This window comes from Lepidochelys kempii, chromosome 14 (genome assembly GCF_965140265.1).
Source record: "Lepidochelys kempii isolate rLepKem1 chromosome 14, rLepKem1.hap2, whole genome shotgun sequence".
NCBI classification, from domain to species: Eukaryota; Metazoa; Chordata; order Testudines; family Cheloniidae; genus Lepidochelys; species Lepidochelys kempii.
In genome coordinates this window covers 18474592-18490400 of record NC_133269.1, presented here as the reverse complement: position 1 = coordinate 18490400, position 15809 = coordinate 18474592, and the positions used below count along the sequence as shown (strand labels likewise).

The 15809-nt window shown below is 47.6% G+C and overlaps 1 protein-coding gene across 5 annotated transcripts in view; it reads left to right on the top strand.

The window, feature by feature from the left end:
- SEPTIN9 (septin 9) overlaps positions 1-15809 on the top strand; it is a 260220-nt gene that overhangs the window by 210512 nt on the left and 33899 nt on the right. For 4 of the 5 annotated variants that reach the window (XM_073312122.1, XM_073312124.1, XM_073312123.1 and 1 more), the window contains one exon: positions 14578-14769. In XM_073312122.1, the coding sequence (XP_073168223.1) occupies positions 14578-14769 (192 nt within the window). Of the gene's footprint in view, positions 1-294; positions 475-14577; positions 14770-15809 lie in introns of those variants that run through there. The other variant, XM_073312127.1, reaches the window with a different exon arrangement.

The window sequence follows — 15809 nt, the reverse complement described above, 5'->3', positions numbered from 1 at the left end:
TAACTCTCCAGGGGCACAGTTGTTTCCAGCAGGCCTACTGAAATTGCCCTGCAATGCAGCAGCCTCCCTGCCAGAGGCAGGGAACTTCCCACTCGAAAAGGGTGGGGTGAGGGGTAGGGAGAGCATGGGGTGGTCCATCTCATTGCAGGGCATCCTAGGAGGATGGGTGGGCATATATAAGATTCTGGTAAAGAGGGTTATATGCCCTTTCAAAAGTGGCTGTGGGAGGAGGGGTGGAATTCTGTTGACTGTGGGGATGGTGGCAGGGAGCAGAAGAACAGGAAAAGGAGAGTGCTGGGGAGCGAGTCCCCTTTAAGAAGATGTGTTTGCAGGCTGACTGCAGCTAGTCAAGGGGGAGCTCACCATCAGCACAGAGCAAGGCAAGTGGAAGTAGTTAGTTGATTAGGGGGAGGAGGAAATCATTGCAAGCTGACTGGAGGAGGAGAAGCAGCACCAGCAATAAAAGCAGCCAGGGTAAGTTGCTGTTTCCTTTCTTTGCTGAGGTTTCTGCTTGCATTGTATGCAATGTTGAAGGCAGGATGGAAGAGGCTCCTGGTAGCCTGTGCAGTGAGCTGAATTCACAGCAGGCATCTCTGCCTAAAGCACAGGGAGGTATTTTAACAGTATCTTAAAAAATTCTGAGGTCTGGAGTGGAATAGCTTGATAGCAAAGTATCTGAAAACCCATGGGAGTCCCCTAGTTAGTGTAATGGACCCAGGCAGATGGAGTCAGGAAACAGCGGCTCTCTGTGTTTTAAGGGTCTTGTACCGGGGGGGCTGCCAATACTACTCCATCTGCAGGGCTTGAGACAAAACCCCCCCAGATCACATGCAAGGTTCAACTGGTAAACGCTCAACACAGGGCCCTCTCCCTCCTGGTTGTCCTTCCCTTGTATTTATAATTAATTAGCTCCACAAGACAAGCTGTTGTTTCTTCTCCCTCCTCAGTTGGAGCCCTGCTTACATGCCCAGTATTGTTTGGGATGGAATGAATAGGAGGTTGTATTCCTAGCAGGAAGATGGGAAAGCCTCGGTGCCGGCTAGCACAGGGGCTGCTGTTGGAATGAAGGGGGAAGCAACTGCAGGCAACCTAGATGGTAATGTGGGGGGAAGCAAAGGGGGATATGTGCTCTGCTGATATCGGTGTGCCAGAGGTGTTCCATAGCCTCTCCAGGACTAATTGGTTAGTCTCTAAGGTGCCACAGGTACTCCTTTTCTTTTTGTGAATACAGACTAACACGGCTGCTACGCTGAAACCTGTCCAGGACTAATGTACCCCTTGTATAGATGAGTTCCCAGACTGTAACCCTAGCAGCGCTCTTAGTAGAAACCACTGTATTCTAGGCCTCCCTGTCTTGTCTTCCTCCCACATCCTGCTGCTTTGACCTCTAATCCACAGGGAGGCTCCCTGGACATAACTCTCCTTATTACAGTCCCAGAGGTTTTAAATACCCCGCAACAGCTTGATGGCTGCCCTTGAATGCCTGTCAACACTGACGCCTGTGGCTAGTTTTACTCACCCAAGTGGCCTTGTAGAAGTCATTGGGACTGCTCAGGTACCTCAGATGCATATGTGCAGGATTGGGCTAGGTTGGGCAACCTGCTTTGTCCGTGTCTGTAGCAGCTCTTACTCTGAAGATAACGGTGCCTGAAGCTGGGCAAAGAGAGATGGGGAGTTTCTTCCAATGACACTCATTTAACAACCTGCTTACTCTTTTTTCAGCTAATTTAACTAGGGTCTACTTCCATTTTTAAAGGGAAAAATGGGACTAAAATTCTGCAGTTAAAGCCATAACACAGGCCAGCACTGGTTTGTGTCCTTTCTCTGTCCCTCCTCTGCTGACCTCTTACACCTGGGACAGGACTATGGGCAGAGGGGCTCTTCTCCCTGGGGGGAGGGTGACAAGCTTTGTGTCATTCATTTATTTAAATAATCCCCCAATCACTCCACTCCTGTTTCTCAGTGGGGAGTAAAGTAGCTGGCAGTGCAGTGTGTCTTTCTGAATATAGGGTGTCTGGGAGGGATGGCTTTTTTCCCCTGTATCCTGGCCTTTGCAGGGAGTTTCATTGACCCCACTGGAGAGGATTTTAGGGTATGACCATGCCCCATCCTAACTGATGGCCCTGAGTGAAGTTGTTATACAAGTAGGACTTAATTGCACTTCTCAGCTGCACCTGGCTCCAGAACCCATGTACAGTGTGCTGAAAGCTAGGTATTCTGGGAAATCAATCCAGGGATGTCCAGGAGAGCTAAGCCATGTGCCATAACTTAGTTTTTTCTCTTGGAAACAGTCTTTGTGAGTGGGAAAGGGGAATAGGCTAAATGACAACACATTTGTTTTCTCTAGAAATGTTGGCTTCCTGCACTTTTGTCTGTCACTTGAGCTGCACTCTCCTGTGGTTAGAGAAACCAGGGCATGTGGTTTCCTGTCCCTGAGAGGACTGGTGTGTGGGTTAGAAAGATGTTGAGTCCAGCAAAGTGAGACTGAGTTTTGGTAGCTGGTGCACAGCAGGAGGGTAGATGGGCAAGACTTACATGTCCTGTTGGACGGCTCTCCTTCCTTCTCAAAGAGCCTGAGATTACAGCATTTTCCAAAGTGCAGAATACAACCGACTGGCTGGAGACCTCTCAATTGTTCTTCAGAATCTCAGCTCTAATTATTTTAAAACACCAGCTGGAGACTGTCAATAAAACATTCAGCAAGTGTAACTGAGGCAGAGACCTCTGCCTGAGTTTGCTGAGAGCCTGAAACAGTAGCTTTCCAGTGTGAATGGCCCCATTCATTTCAGTGGGTGCTAACTGAGACCCCAATCGTGATACTTTGATTGCGAACAGAAATGGTACAGGAATCCTAGGTGAGGTTCTCTAGCTTGTGTTAAGCAATAGGTCAGACTGTGGGATCAAAATCGCGCCTTCTGGCCTTTAAAACAGGAAATTATGAACTCTCAACTATTTCTCTGCTCATCAAAGCATGGAAGAAAGGAAAGGAGGGGTCATATTATGAACTACATCAGGGTCTCCCAAAGCATGGGTAGAGGGAAGGGAGGGCATGTATAAATTAAGATGTTGGGCCTTTAACGCATAGCAGGATCGTAGGGGACCTGCAAGTGACTTCAGTTTCCTGCAGGGGGACTCACTTTCCAAAGCTTGGATAATGCTGGGCTGCTGGAGTCCTCCACAACACCTCTCATGGTATTTCTTGTAGGTGGGTTGAAGGGAATATATAGCAGTTCTGGTTGGATCCCCAGCTTCCTGTCAGAACTAGTGGCTACTCCCATCCCCTGTCCTACAAAGGCAAGGTTATTTTGTTTCCTCACTTGTGTGTGTGTTTTTTGGTTTGTTTTTTAGTCTTTCCCTTCAGGCTCTCTTTTTTTCTGTATGTTTGTTTCCTGTTTTTTTTTTCTTCTATTTTGCTCAGTCTTTTAAGTCCGTCTCTTGTGCAGGGGCCAAGCTCCTCCTTGCCATGTGCCCTACTGATAAGCTTTTTATCCCAGAGACAGGGGACAACCCTGCCTGAGTCACAGGGGATTGAGCACAGGAGCCATGGGACACTGCAGAGGGCAGCTGGCATCCCAAAGTGTGGAGTTCCCTAGCTGTAGAAGGCTGTGTGTCTGTAGCTAGCTGGAATGGTGAACAGCAGCTGTTGGGATTAGTGTGAGTTCCTCTCCTGGGAAGTGCCCACATGGGATGGTGTAGTGCTGAAAGGGTTAAACTCTCTTACTGTCACAGAGCCTCCCTCTGGGGAGAAGCAACAGGAGGAGAGTGGGAATTGGGAAGCAAATTGCAAAAATTCTGCTTCTCTTGCAAATGAATGAGTGAGAGATAAGCCTCAAATGGCACTTCCTGGTGAGGGAATGGGCAGTTCGGATCAGGAGGGTTGGAGCCATTTAACCTAAACTTCTACCCAACTCAGTAACTGAATGTCTACACTGCAATTAAACACCCACGGCTGGCCCTGACTCTGGCTCGGGCCATGTGACTGCAAAATTGCGGTGTAGATGTTTGGGCTCGGGCTGGAGCCTGGGCTCTGGGACCCTCCCTCCTCATGGGGTCCCAGGCCTTGGGCTCCAGCCTGAGCTTGAATGTCAACACTGCAAGCCCAAGTCAGCTGACCCAGGCCAGCCATGGGTGTTTAATTGCAGTGTAGCCATATCCTAAAGCAGTGGCTCTCAACCTTTTCAGACTACCGTACTCCTTTCAGGAGTCTGATTTGTCTTGTGTACCCCCAAGTTTCACCTCACTTAAAAATGACTTGCTTACAAAATCAGACACAAAAATACAAAAGTGTCACAGCCACGTTATTACTGATAAATTGCTTATTTTCTCATTTTTACCATATAATTATAAAATGAATCAATTGGAATATAAATATTATACTTACATTTCAGTGTATAGTATATACAACAATATAAACAAGTCACTGTATGAAATTTTAGTTTGTACTGTCTTCGCTAATACTTTTTAAGAAGCGCGTTGTAAAACTAAGTCAATATCTAAATGGGTTGCTGTATCCCCTGGAATACCTCTGTGTACCCACAGGGGTACGCTTACCCCTGGTTGAGAACCACTGTTCTAAAGGATCGGGGGGAGGGGGGGGACCCATTGTGTCTTTAAGGCAGGAGGTCATGTAGCTCGAGTTCAGTTCCCGTGCACTTTCGAAGTGCCACGTGCTGGATTGGCAGGTTGAACTACTCACTCCATAGCAGCATCTGCATCACCAATGTGCCTCCCCACCTGGGAATGAGAGAAGAGGGCTGTCTGCAGGTTCGCTTTTGGCCTGGTTTTTCTGCAGACACTACCAACATGGGCACCTCTTTGGGATGGGAGCCCCCCCCCCCCCCGCCCTCACTAGGATCTGGACAGAAACCATCACCTTGACCAATGTACGTACGGCAGCTGTCCGGTCATCTCACCAATAGACCCAGGAGGCAGAGATGAGATCCTTCTCCCGTTTCTGGCTTATGGCTGTTGTGGTGGGGATAAGAACCTCCAAAACTTGAAGCAAGGGTAACCGATGCCAACTCAGGCAGATGCCCTTGCAGAGAGTCTGAAACGGTAGCTGTGAGGCATGAACTGCCCCTGTTCACTCAGCTGCCCAGTCCTCTTTCACCTCTGCGTCAGATGGTCTAAAACTAAAGCACCGGAGCGTATTTCTTACCTACCTTTTGACTTCATTGTATTGCTTTTGACTTGAGAGGTTCTGCAGACAAGACTCAGAGTGCTCCTAATTCAGGAGCAGCCATCTTCGTGGCCATCCCTCTTGAATGAAGACTGTCCAATGGGGTCATGCTGTGGCATCCCTGGCACCAGGAGCAGGCCCCGTGGCATTCGTTTCTCATGGGCTGTCTGTATTTCAGTGGGTGATTGTGGGGAGGAAAGGGAAGAAACGCCGTGGAGGGGGCAAGGGCTATGAAATAATTGCCTTGCTGGGTTAAAAGTAGTCTGTGATGACCACAGAGTTTTCCTAATCCGCATAAATTCATGCCATAGTATCTCTGGACATAAATGCTGGTTGACTTTTTTCAAAGGAGCTTAAGAAAACATGGGGCCCAAATCCCATGGGAAGTCAATGGGAGTTAGGAACCTCCCTCCTTTGAGAGCTCCTGGCCCCTCTGCTCAGGAAATGCCTGGGCTGGAGCACCAAGCTTAGCCTAGGACTGAGCTGCAGGACGAAGGTCGGGGACCCGGCACCTGTGTGTGTTGTGCTTGGTCCATGCTGCCCTCTAACCAGTCGAGTGCTCTGTATGCACATTCGGGCTCTAAAACACATCCCCGTTGCACCCACCAGCCATGGCTGTCATGGGATTTTGGTGCCCAGCGGTTCAGAGGTTAGTTGGCATTGGTCTGGACTGCTCTAGTAGCTGTTCGTGGATACCTGACCCTGAGAAGCTGTTGCTTTTCATCCCCTCAGCTGACTGATACTGTTGGTTCAGCACTGTGCATCCCACATCCAGGTCTGTCGAGTGGGCTTGTCAGATCATGCAAGTCTGTGTGTTTCCCTGTCACACCCATGCCTGAAACCCCAAATACAGGGAAAGATACATTTGTAACAGCTGGTAGCAACTCCCCCTTCCCCTTGAGGGGTCTGGAGCGTCTTTCCTTCGCTGGAGTACCTGTAGTTGAGAGGAATTACCAGGAGGTAACCAGGTGCTAAGTGCAAACAGAAGACTGAAGGCCAGCAATAGAAGGAATCTGTGGGGAGAGAAATGAACTCTATGGAGGGGAAATCCTGCCTGTGCAGATCTCCAAGAAGAAGAGGGGAGAATCAAGTTGTCTTTCTGCGGCAGTTTTGTACCCTCTTCAAGGTGTACGAGCCTCTGTGCTAATCCGAGTGAAGACTCTGACCCAGTCTAGAGACCAGCACTCAGTACTAGGAGAAGGGACAGCAGCCTGGGGCAGGAGTGAGTAACTGGGCTGCACAGATGCTGCAGAACAAGGCTCGAGGCCCACGAAAGTCCCAGTGGAAGCTCCTGTTGCTCCTTTAGAGGTGCAGGATGGTGCTTCAGGCAGTTTAGCAGCAGTGCTTCTCCTGGCTCTTCTGAACGGGACAGTTTGTTATGGGCCCACTCTTCTGCCTCTAGCCCCAGTAACCCTGGCAGTGGGGGCATTTTGTAGCCAGAGACGTGCATAGCATATGAAGAGTTAAACCATGGCAATACACAGGGATGATGCCGAATCATGTTGCATGGTTGGATGCTGCATTCTGATATAGCTGTCGTGTAGGACTTGAAACCAGCTTCTCTGGTAGGGCTTTAAGCAACATCCCTCAGTTTGGGCTTCCGTCTTTAAGGGTACATCTACAGTGCAATTAGACACCAAATGCTGGCCCATGCCAGCTGATTCGGGATTGTGGGGCTCGGGTTAAGGGGCTGTTTCATTGCGGTGTTGATGTTAAAGCTTGGGCTGGAGCCCAGGCTTCTAGGACCCTGTGAAGTGGGAGGGTCCCAGAGCTCAGGCATCTACACTGCAATTAAATAGCCCCTTAGCCTGATCCCAGGTCAGAGGGCACAGGACAGCTGTGGGTTTTTAATTGCAGTGTAGACATACCCTAACTCTACCATTCCTGATGAACACTTTCCTTGCACGGAGTGCCTCTCAGACTTGTCATAAATAGAGGCAGCATGATCTAGAGGGTGGAGCAGGGAGTTCCATCTTAAAGCCATTTAACCTCTGTGTTTCCGTTTGCCTGTCTTCAAAATGGAGATAATTGTGTTTATCCCCCTTTTTGTAAGGCTCTGAAGAAAGTCACCTGCAAAGTGGCGGGAAGCCTGCAAACCATCATGGGGGCCACTGTATTATCAAGGCAGCAAGGAGCCCTCAAGGAAAACAAGGCTGTTACAGAGAAGCTCAATTAATTCTTTGCATAGGCCTTCACTGCAGAAGATTGAGGGAGATTCCCATACCTGAGCCATTGTTTTCAGGTGACAAATCTGAGGAACTGTCCGAGACTGAGGCATCAATAGAGGAGGTTTTGGAACAAGTAAGTGGATAAATTAACCAGTACCAGGACCAGATGGTTTTCATCCAAGAGCTCTGAAGGAACTCCAGTATGAAACTGCTGAACTACTAACCGTGTAGGGTGACCAGATAGCAAGTGTGAAAAATCGGAACGGGGTGAGAGGTAATAGGCACCTATATAAGAAAAAGCCCCGAATATCAGGACTGTCCCTATAAAATCGGGACATCTGGTAATCCTATAACCGTGGTATGTGACCTATCACTGAAATCAACCTCTGTACCAAATGACTGGAGGGTAGCTAATGTAATGCCAATTTTTAATAAAGGTTCAAGAGGCGATCCTGGCAATTACAGGGTGGTGCCTATCTTCAGTACCAGGCAAATTGCTGAAAACTCTAGTAAATTATCAGACACCTAGATGAACACAGTATGTTGAGGAAGAGTCCACACTGTTTTTGTAAAGGGAAACCGTGCCGTACCAATCTATTAGAATTCTTTTTTTTTGGGGGGGGGGGGAGGGGTTCAACAAGCAACCAGGCAAGGGTGATCCAGTAGATATAGTGAACTTGGACTTTCAGAAAGCCTTTGACAAGGTCCCATACCAAAGGCTCTTAAGTAAAATAAGCAGTCATGGGGTAAGAGGAAAGGTCCTCTCATGTATCAGTACCTGCTTAAAAGATAGGAATAAATGATTAGTTTTCACAATGGTAAATGGTAAATAGATGGGTTCTCTGAGAATCTGTACTCGAATTTATGCTGTTCAACGTATTTATAAATGATCAGGGAAAAAGCGGTGAACAGTGAAGTGACGAAGTTTGCAGATGATACAAAACTGCTCAAGATAGTTGAATCCAAAGCTGACTGGCAAGAGTTACAAAGGAATCTCACAAAACTGGGGAGTGGGCAAGAAAATGGCAGATGAAATTCGGTGTTGATAAATGCAAAGTAATGTACTTTGGCAAACATAATCCCAACTATACATGCAAAACAATGGGGTCTAAATTAGATGTTGCCACTCAAGAAAGAGATCTTGGGGTCATTATGGAAAGTTCCTTGAAACTATCTGCTCAATGTGCAGCCGCAGTCCAAAAAGCTAACAAAATGTTGGTAATCATTAGGAAAGGGATAGATACTAAGAGATAAAATATCATAGTGTCACTATATAAATCCATGGTATGCTCATACTGTGAATAGTGCATGCAGTTCTGGTCACCCCATCTCCAAAAAGATGTATTGGAATTGGAAAAAGTACAGAGAAGGGCAACAAAATGAAAAGGGGTAGGGAACAGCTGCCATCTAAGAAGAGATTAAAAAGACCGGGGCTGTTTATCTTAGAAGAGAGAAGACTAAGCGGGAAAATGACCGGGAAAGTAAGGAAGTGTTATTTACTCCTTCATATAACACAGGAACCACGAGTCACTCGATGAAATTAATAGGCAGCAGGTTTAAAACAAACAGAAGGAAGCACTTCTTCACCCAACGCACAGTCAACCTGAATAACTCATTGCTAGGAGATGTTGTGAAGGCCAAAAGCATAAGTGGGTTAAGAAAAGAATTACCCAAGTTTATGAAGGATCGGTCCATCAACAGCTAGTAGCTAAGAGGGTCGGGGCTGCAACCCCATATCTGGGTGTCCCTAAACCTCAGACTGCCAGAAGCTGGGACTGGACAACAGGGATTGATAACTCGATAATTGCCCTGTTCTGTTCATTTCCTTTGAAGCATCTGGCATTGGCCACTGTTGGAAGACGGGATCATTGGTCTGATCCAGTGTGGCTGTTCTTACATTCTTATGATTGCTCTAAAACCTAGGGTACTAGAAGCACTCTGACTCTAATGGGAATCCAGTCAATATGCACAGTCTACAATTGCTCTCTTCCTGGCCTCCCAAACACTTTAGGTTATCTCTTGAACTGTGAATGGTGCATTGCCTGTCCATTTTTTTCTAGGCCCTCATTTCTCCTCAACTACTTGCTGGCTTCAAGGGGTTCCTATGTCTTTGAATGAATGCACTCTGCTAACTAACTATGGCTGCCTGTGCGTGGACTTGCTCTTAGCATCTCAGCCCCACGTGGGTAGCAGATGCGCTCTCTGTGCCTGAGGTGAGCTTTTCATGTTGATACACAGATGCTGAGTTTGGCTTGAGTCCGAAGTGTGTGTGTGTGTGAACTGCTATCAGCCATCCCAGGGTCTCTGACAAACTGAACTCCCGCACAGCTTGTTGCTGCGTGTAGCATAGCACTCGGTTTATTTTGTTCTTGCTAGTGCAGTGACATTCTGATGGTCCCCTATCCATGTATCTCTGGAGAGTGCAAACGGCAAGCAAAGTAACATGCTATTTCGTCAGATAGGTGTCACCACAAAACACATGGGAGGGTTGCACCTGGTTATCCTCAACTAGAGGAAACAAGGCATCTGTAATGAGGTGGATACTATGTGTCACTAGCCTTTCCAGTATGCTGTTGGAACTGCTTGGCTGTGTGTCAAAGGCCCTAGACTGAGATTTTCCTATAGCGCAAAGGGGTAGGGGCTTTTGGGGCACAGAGGCATCTGAGATCTGTCTTAGCTGTTGCTACGAGTTCTCTAGGTGGGCAGCATAGTGACAACCATGAATTTCTTAAGCAACCACAGATCTGTATCAGTATTATGTAGCTTAGTACATGCCCGCTTCTAGCACTCAGAGCTTCTGGTTAGTGGTGTTGATATGAGTATTATGGAAAGTTCTGCAGCTCTGGCACTATTACCATGATCAAGAAGATACGTTTTAAATACTAACAGGAAATCCTGGCAGCATGTATGTACAGCCAACCACTGCATCTGTTCAGATTTAGTTCTGAGACTGTTTTATACATGTTTGGCGAGAACACTCCCCCAGCCATAATGGAAAAGTCTGCCTGGAGAAAAGCAGGAGAGCCTATTGTTCCAAGAGCTGCTGCAGCCAAATTACTCATGCTTTGGGATGTCAGAGGAATCCTGGATACAAATTGGCTGGTGAGAATAAGGCCAGGACACAACCAACCATGCCAAAGTGGGATGCTCGAGTGCACCTATTGACACTGACTTTTTGTTTGTTAATTGCTGATTATTAAAGGAACCCTGTCAATTTAGAGTCACACATCTTAAAAATTGTTCACCTATGTTTGCTACAAGTAACATTTATGGCTACTTGCAACACTGAGAGGTCAAATGAAAAAAATATTCTCAATTCCTTTGTCACAAAATCTCTCCTGTGCATTTGAGAGCACTGCATGCAGAGTTGGCGTCGCGGCTTTGCCCTGTAGGGTCAGTAACCTTCCCCTAGTCAGGTTGAGCTTTCAGACCACAGCTGGAGGAGAGAGAAACATTTAAAATAAATTCTTTCTGATTACATTTTCTTTTAGCCTGGACCAAGCAGTTGTGGAACTAGCTGCTACCTAACTGCATTGCCATACACTAGCTGGCAGCAAGTCATTTCGATTTGCACCAACAGGATGTTGTCTGCATTTCCTCTGATGTCGTAGGGCTTTTATCTGGTCTACTGGGGCTGCTGAAACATGAGAACCTTGGCGGAGTCAAGTGTGGACTTGTGTGAGTTGGGTTGGAACATCCCAGCTCGGCGTCTCTAATCCATTCCCTTGCACCATATGGGGGTTTGCCTTTCTGTTTGCCAAGCACAGACCTATGTAGCAATGCATGTTGCATCCTCTCATAGGACTGCAAGCATTGTTAGAAGTTGTGTGGGTTGGAGAACATGGAGCAGATGCTGTAGGTGCATTTCCTTTGCTGCAAATGGAGAATAACTCTCTTCTCCAGATATTTTGTTTCCCGGTTCTGAGTACAAACAATGCGGCTTCTTAGAGTACAAACAATGCGGCTTCTTTAGCTGAGCACAGAAAGTACGCTCCAATTTCTTTGCTGCCAGCTTTCCGCTCCAGTGCTGCCTTGTTGCACCTGAATCCTCCCGCACGTACATGAGCAATCCCCACAAACCACCCCAGAATCGTACAGGTTTAGGGTTCAGTCCTACTGATCTCTCTTACCTAAGCTATGCCTAGAAGGGTGCTTTGTGTTACTGTTTCTGTAACTGCAACAGTTAAACCCTTACATAACCCAGTATTTCTCCTAGCGGTTACATTCTTTCCAAGTGGATTTGTTTTTTCAAGTGGTATGTAGGATTTTTTTCCACTCTTGGCCTTGCCATTTTGAAAATGGCACTAATTCAGGATCCATGGAAAGACCTCTGGCTTGCTGGGTCTATAATTTTGCAAGGAGCAGTGTTGGGGCCAGCAGCCCATTATCAGCATGACTTTTTGTGGCTTTGGTACAAAGCTATGCTTTGAAGGAACATGCCGCTACTGTGCATATAAAAATTGGCGTGTTCCCTACTGGATCTGTGTGTAACTCTGTTCTGGAGAGCCCGGGATTGTGTGTGTGGTTGTTTTTGTTTTTAAAGTTCGAAGTGGTCTAAATGCATTTGTGCTGTCAATTTGTATTCTGCAATGTAGGATTGAGTATGTGCAATAGAATGTGTGCTACTTGGGCGAAGTGAATGCTTCCTAGTGCCAGATTCATGTGAGTCCTGACTGACTGTCTGGCTTACAAGAGGTTACAAGCTCTTGCAGGTCACTGGCAGAGAGAGGATGGTGAATGTGAAAGTGGCTTTGTTTGGATGTAGGCTTCTTTAATTCAGCTAAACTTACACACCCACACTCACTCACTCAGTCACACACACATGTTTTTGGACTTAAGGGGGGGGGAAGCACCTAGCACATCATAAAAGGCCAAAAATAACAGCGGAGTGAGGCAAACAAGCCAGGAGAGGGTCTGATTTCATCCTCGCTAGGCCTAGTAGCAGTGAGGGGGGAATGTGTCCAGAGCCTAGGAGACTTCCCAGAAGACATTGATTACTCCAGAATAGAGAACCAAGCTCTGGACATAGGCCAGGGGTTCTCACAACAAATTTTTTGGTGGCCTCAGAGTGTGGCCACCAAATCTTGCTGGTGGCCGCTCTGACCATTTTCCCTAAAATACTTTAGGAATAAATATGCACATACATATGTCCAAATCATTGTAATTTATCTACATAGGGGTTGGTTGTTGTTTTTTTTGAAGACTCAATAATAAAAATTAATGTACAGTTGTCTCTATTCTTTACTGGACCTAAACAGAACAGAAACACACATAATGTGCTTTGAGCATTCTTGTCTTTTTTGCTTGTTTCCTTTGCTTTTTTTTTTGTTGTTGTTGTTGTTTTTTAAAAGACTTGCTAGCTACTAAGTGTACTGTGAAAAGTGATATTAACAAACATACAAATATCATTTTCACAGCAGACTTACTCATCCCCAGCAACCCCGGGGACAAATTAAGCCCTGGGTACAGAGGCAATGGGGGCCAGAGGCGATGGGGCACTGGGGGAGGCAGCGGGGCCAGGGGATAAGGGGGGTGAGCTCGGGGCCAGAGCCTGGGGGTGGAGCCTGCCACCCCAGAGCTGAAGCCCAACCCCCACTACTCCAGGAAGGTGGGGAACTCACTGGCTGCCTGCTCCTCCAGCTTGTGTGTCTCCAGAGGAGGGCAGGGTCCGCTCACTGCTGCTCTGCCCACCCACCCCCCACCCCCCGCTCCCCCCAATCACTGCCCAGGAGGCTGTGGCCACAAGAAAAATCCCTGGTGGCTGCGTTTGAGAAACGCTGAACTAGGCTGCAGCTCCCAAGACCCAGGCTGGTGGAGAGGGGGTTGAACATCCTATAAGGTGGCAGCTTTTTGGCTTCTACTGGAGTTTTTCTCTAAAAACTGAACAACTTTGGCTGTCATTGCAGGCCCTGGTTCCTTCTGGAAAGGATGAATTCATGAGCTACTTTAGTTCGGGAGCCCCAGAAATAACACACTGACCCACAGAGCAGAGTTGTCACGTGTGGGTTGGAGATGCAGTTTAGATATTCCCCCCTTTTAATTTACAGGGTTTCCCTGATCAAGCCACTTCCAAACAAAGTGGGGCACAATCAAGGTTTACACTTGTGCATTTTGTAATTGCCCTTTAGCAGCTTACAGTTGCAGTGTTTCCTTACAGGTAGCATGAACCTGCAGCTCTGTTAACATGTGGGTGTGGGAGTGGCTGGTTACAAGGCACTTTTTTTTCTTTCTAAACCAAGTAATTGAATCTTTTGATACCCACACGCCACTTCCTCCCCCCGCCTCCACAGACTCGTAATAGTGACAATACAATGGAACTTTACTAATTCTCCCTCTGCTAATCCACAAACCCAACAACGGTCTCTCAAACCAGGCAATACTGTCCCATTTATGAACATCAAGTAGGGGGTTGTCTACACAGGGAAATTTACCAGCAGAACTACACCAGTATAATTATCTCTGCAACTATGCAGTATAAACCAACACCCCCACCCCACTTTGTGTGAACACTCTTTCAGGATTTAGAGTGGCCTCTTTTCAGCCTAGCTTTTGTCCTTTGGAAGCAGCTGAAGCAAAACTGTAAGTGCGGTATAATACTACCACTAGGCTGAGTCGGTAAATTTCCCCATGTAGACAGGCCCTTAGTAGCAGGGTCTGTGCTGAGATCTCATCTCACTAAGACTTCATCAGTCTGATTAAATATTCTGACTACGACACTTACAGGAAGGTTCCTTGGCTCTGGAATTCGCCTCCCTCCTTGCTGTGATTGATTTGCATCATCAGATTTCTGATGATCTTTGGGATATGACGCAAGGGCAGCCTGTTCTACCAGGCAGCTCTTGTGAATGGGTATCAGAGGGGGATGGATGGGGGTTGGGAAGATATTGCAGGAGGGGTCTCTGGTATGGGCCTTGTTGGACAACCTAATATTCCATTTTAAATTGCTTTAAATAAGCTTTGTAATGTTCTTAGACCCATAGTTGGGTGCAGTGAATGGTAAACCAAGCTAACTGCACTCCAAGGAAGCACCGTCTGTGATGCATTATCCATTTTTAACCCATCTGTCCCCTTCACTTGCTTGGCTAGGTTAGTCATTGGCACTCATGCTCAGGGTGTCTCTCAGCTTCCAAGCTAAAGGGCAAGAAGGTGTTTGTTGCCATCCTCTCCCGTTGCTCTGCACTCAGCATTTACTTCCCAGAGTTCCTCACTGCTCTTCCTTCACTTCCACAGGTCCAGAGGCAGTTCCCAGTTACACGCCAAGCATGACGGACGCCCCCAGAGATGCTGGCCTCAAGCAGGCAGCACCGCCACGGCCCGAAAAGCCAGCTCCCGACTTCAGCTACGTCGGGATCGACGCCATCCTCGAGCAGATGAGAAGGAAAGCCATGAAGCAGGGATTTGAGTTCAATATCATGGTAGTCGGTGAGTTCCCGTCAGACGCTGCTCTCCCAGGAGACGCCGGCTGTGCTGTGCTTGGTGGAGGACAAGCTGTTTATTTTATAGCTCCTTGACAAGATTATTCTCCCTGTAGCTTCTATAGGAGCAGCTTCCAAGATTTAATGCTGGGATTCTTGCATTCAGAGTCAGCAAACTCCCTTCTACTTTAAGGGGCCTGGCTTGCTATCGGTTGTTAAAGCAGAGAGTTGGTTGGGATCAGTGTTGCCAGGCACATCGTTTAGCATTTAAGAGTTTGTGCGCCCTTAAATCTAGTGGGGGCTCCCCACAGCCAGACCTCAGTGCCCCCGCTTGGGCCATGGACCAAGGAGTCTTTCTCCTCTCTCTTCCTGTTTTGTCCCCAGTGCAGTGGTTTGATGGTATAAGTGGGAGGCCGGTAGTAACTGCATGATTTCAACCTCTTCCTGTGAGTATGTACAGCTCCTAGCATAATGGGGCATGGTTTTCGATTGGGGCCTCTAGGTTTTACTGTACTACAGATAAACAAGAAGTAAGCAATGATTCTGCCCAAGCTGTACGGACAGTTTCCCCAGATCTGCTGCATTTACCTGGGGATACCAGGCGCTGTGTGAGATGGTGCTCTTGTGAAACAAGGCCTCAGAGCAGGGCTCTTTTCCTGAAAGGCCTGGGGACGGGGAGGAGTGCAGTTTACAGGTGGGGTGTACGAGGCTGGAGATGAAGAGGGGTGTGCAGCAGGTGGGTTGGAAACGCACACCATTATCAGGGTAGTTGCTGTGGTGTAAGCAGGGCCTGTGCAGCATGGCACAGCGTGGCCCCAGGTGTCTACTCCTCTGCAGCTGAATTCTCGATGTGTTATGATGAAGAGGAGGGGCTGTCGCTTTGCGTCCTGGTTGCCTTTCCATTGCTGCTTGGGTGAGGCACAAACCGCTTGGCCCTCAGAGCTGGACTGGGGGTGCAGCAGCTTTATAAGCAGGGGAGGAAATAACACCGAAGATTTGCTGATGTAATTAAAGGACCCCAATGGGGCTGGCCTCATTTTGAGGCTC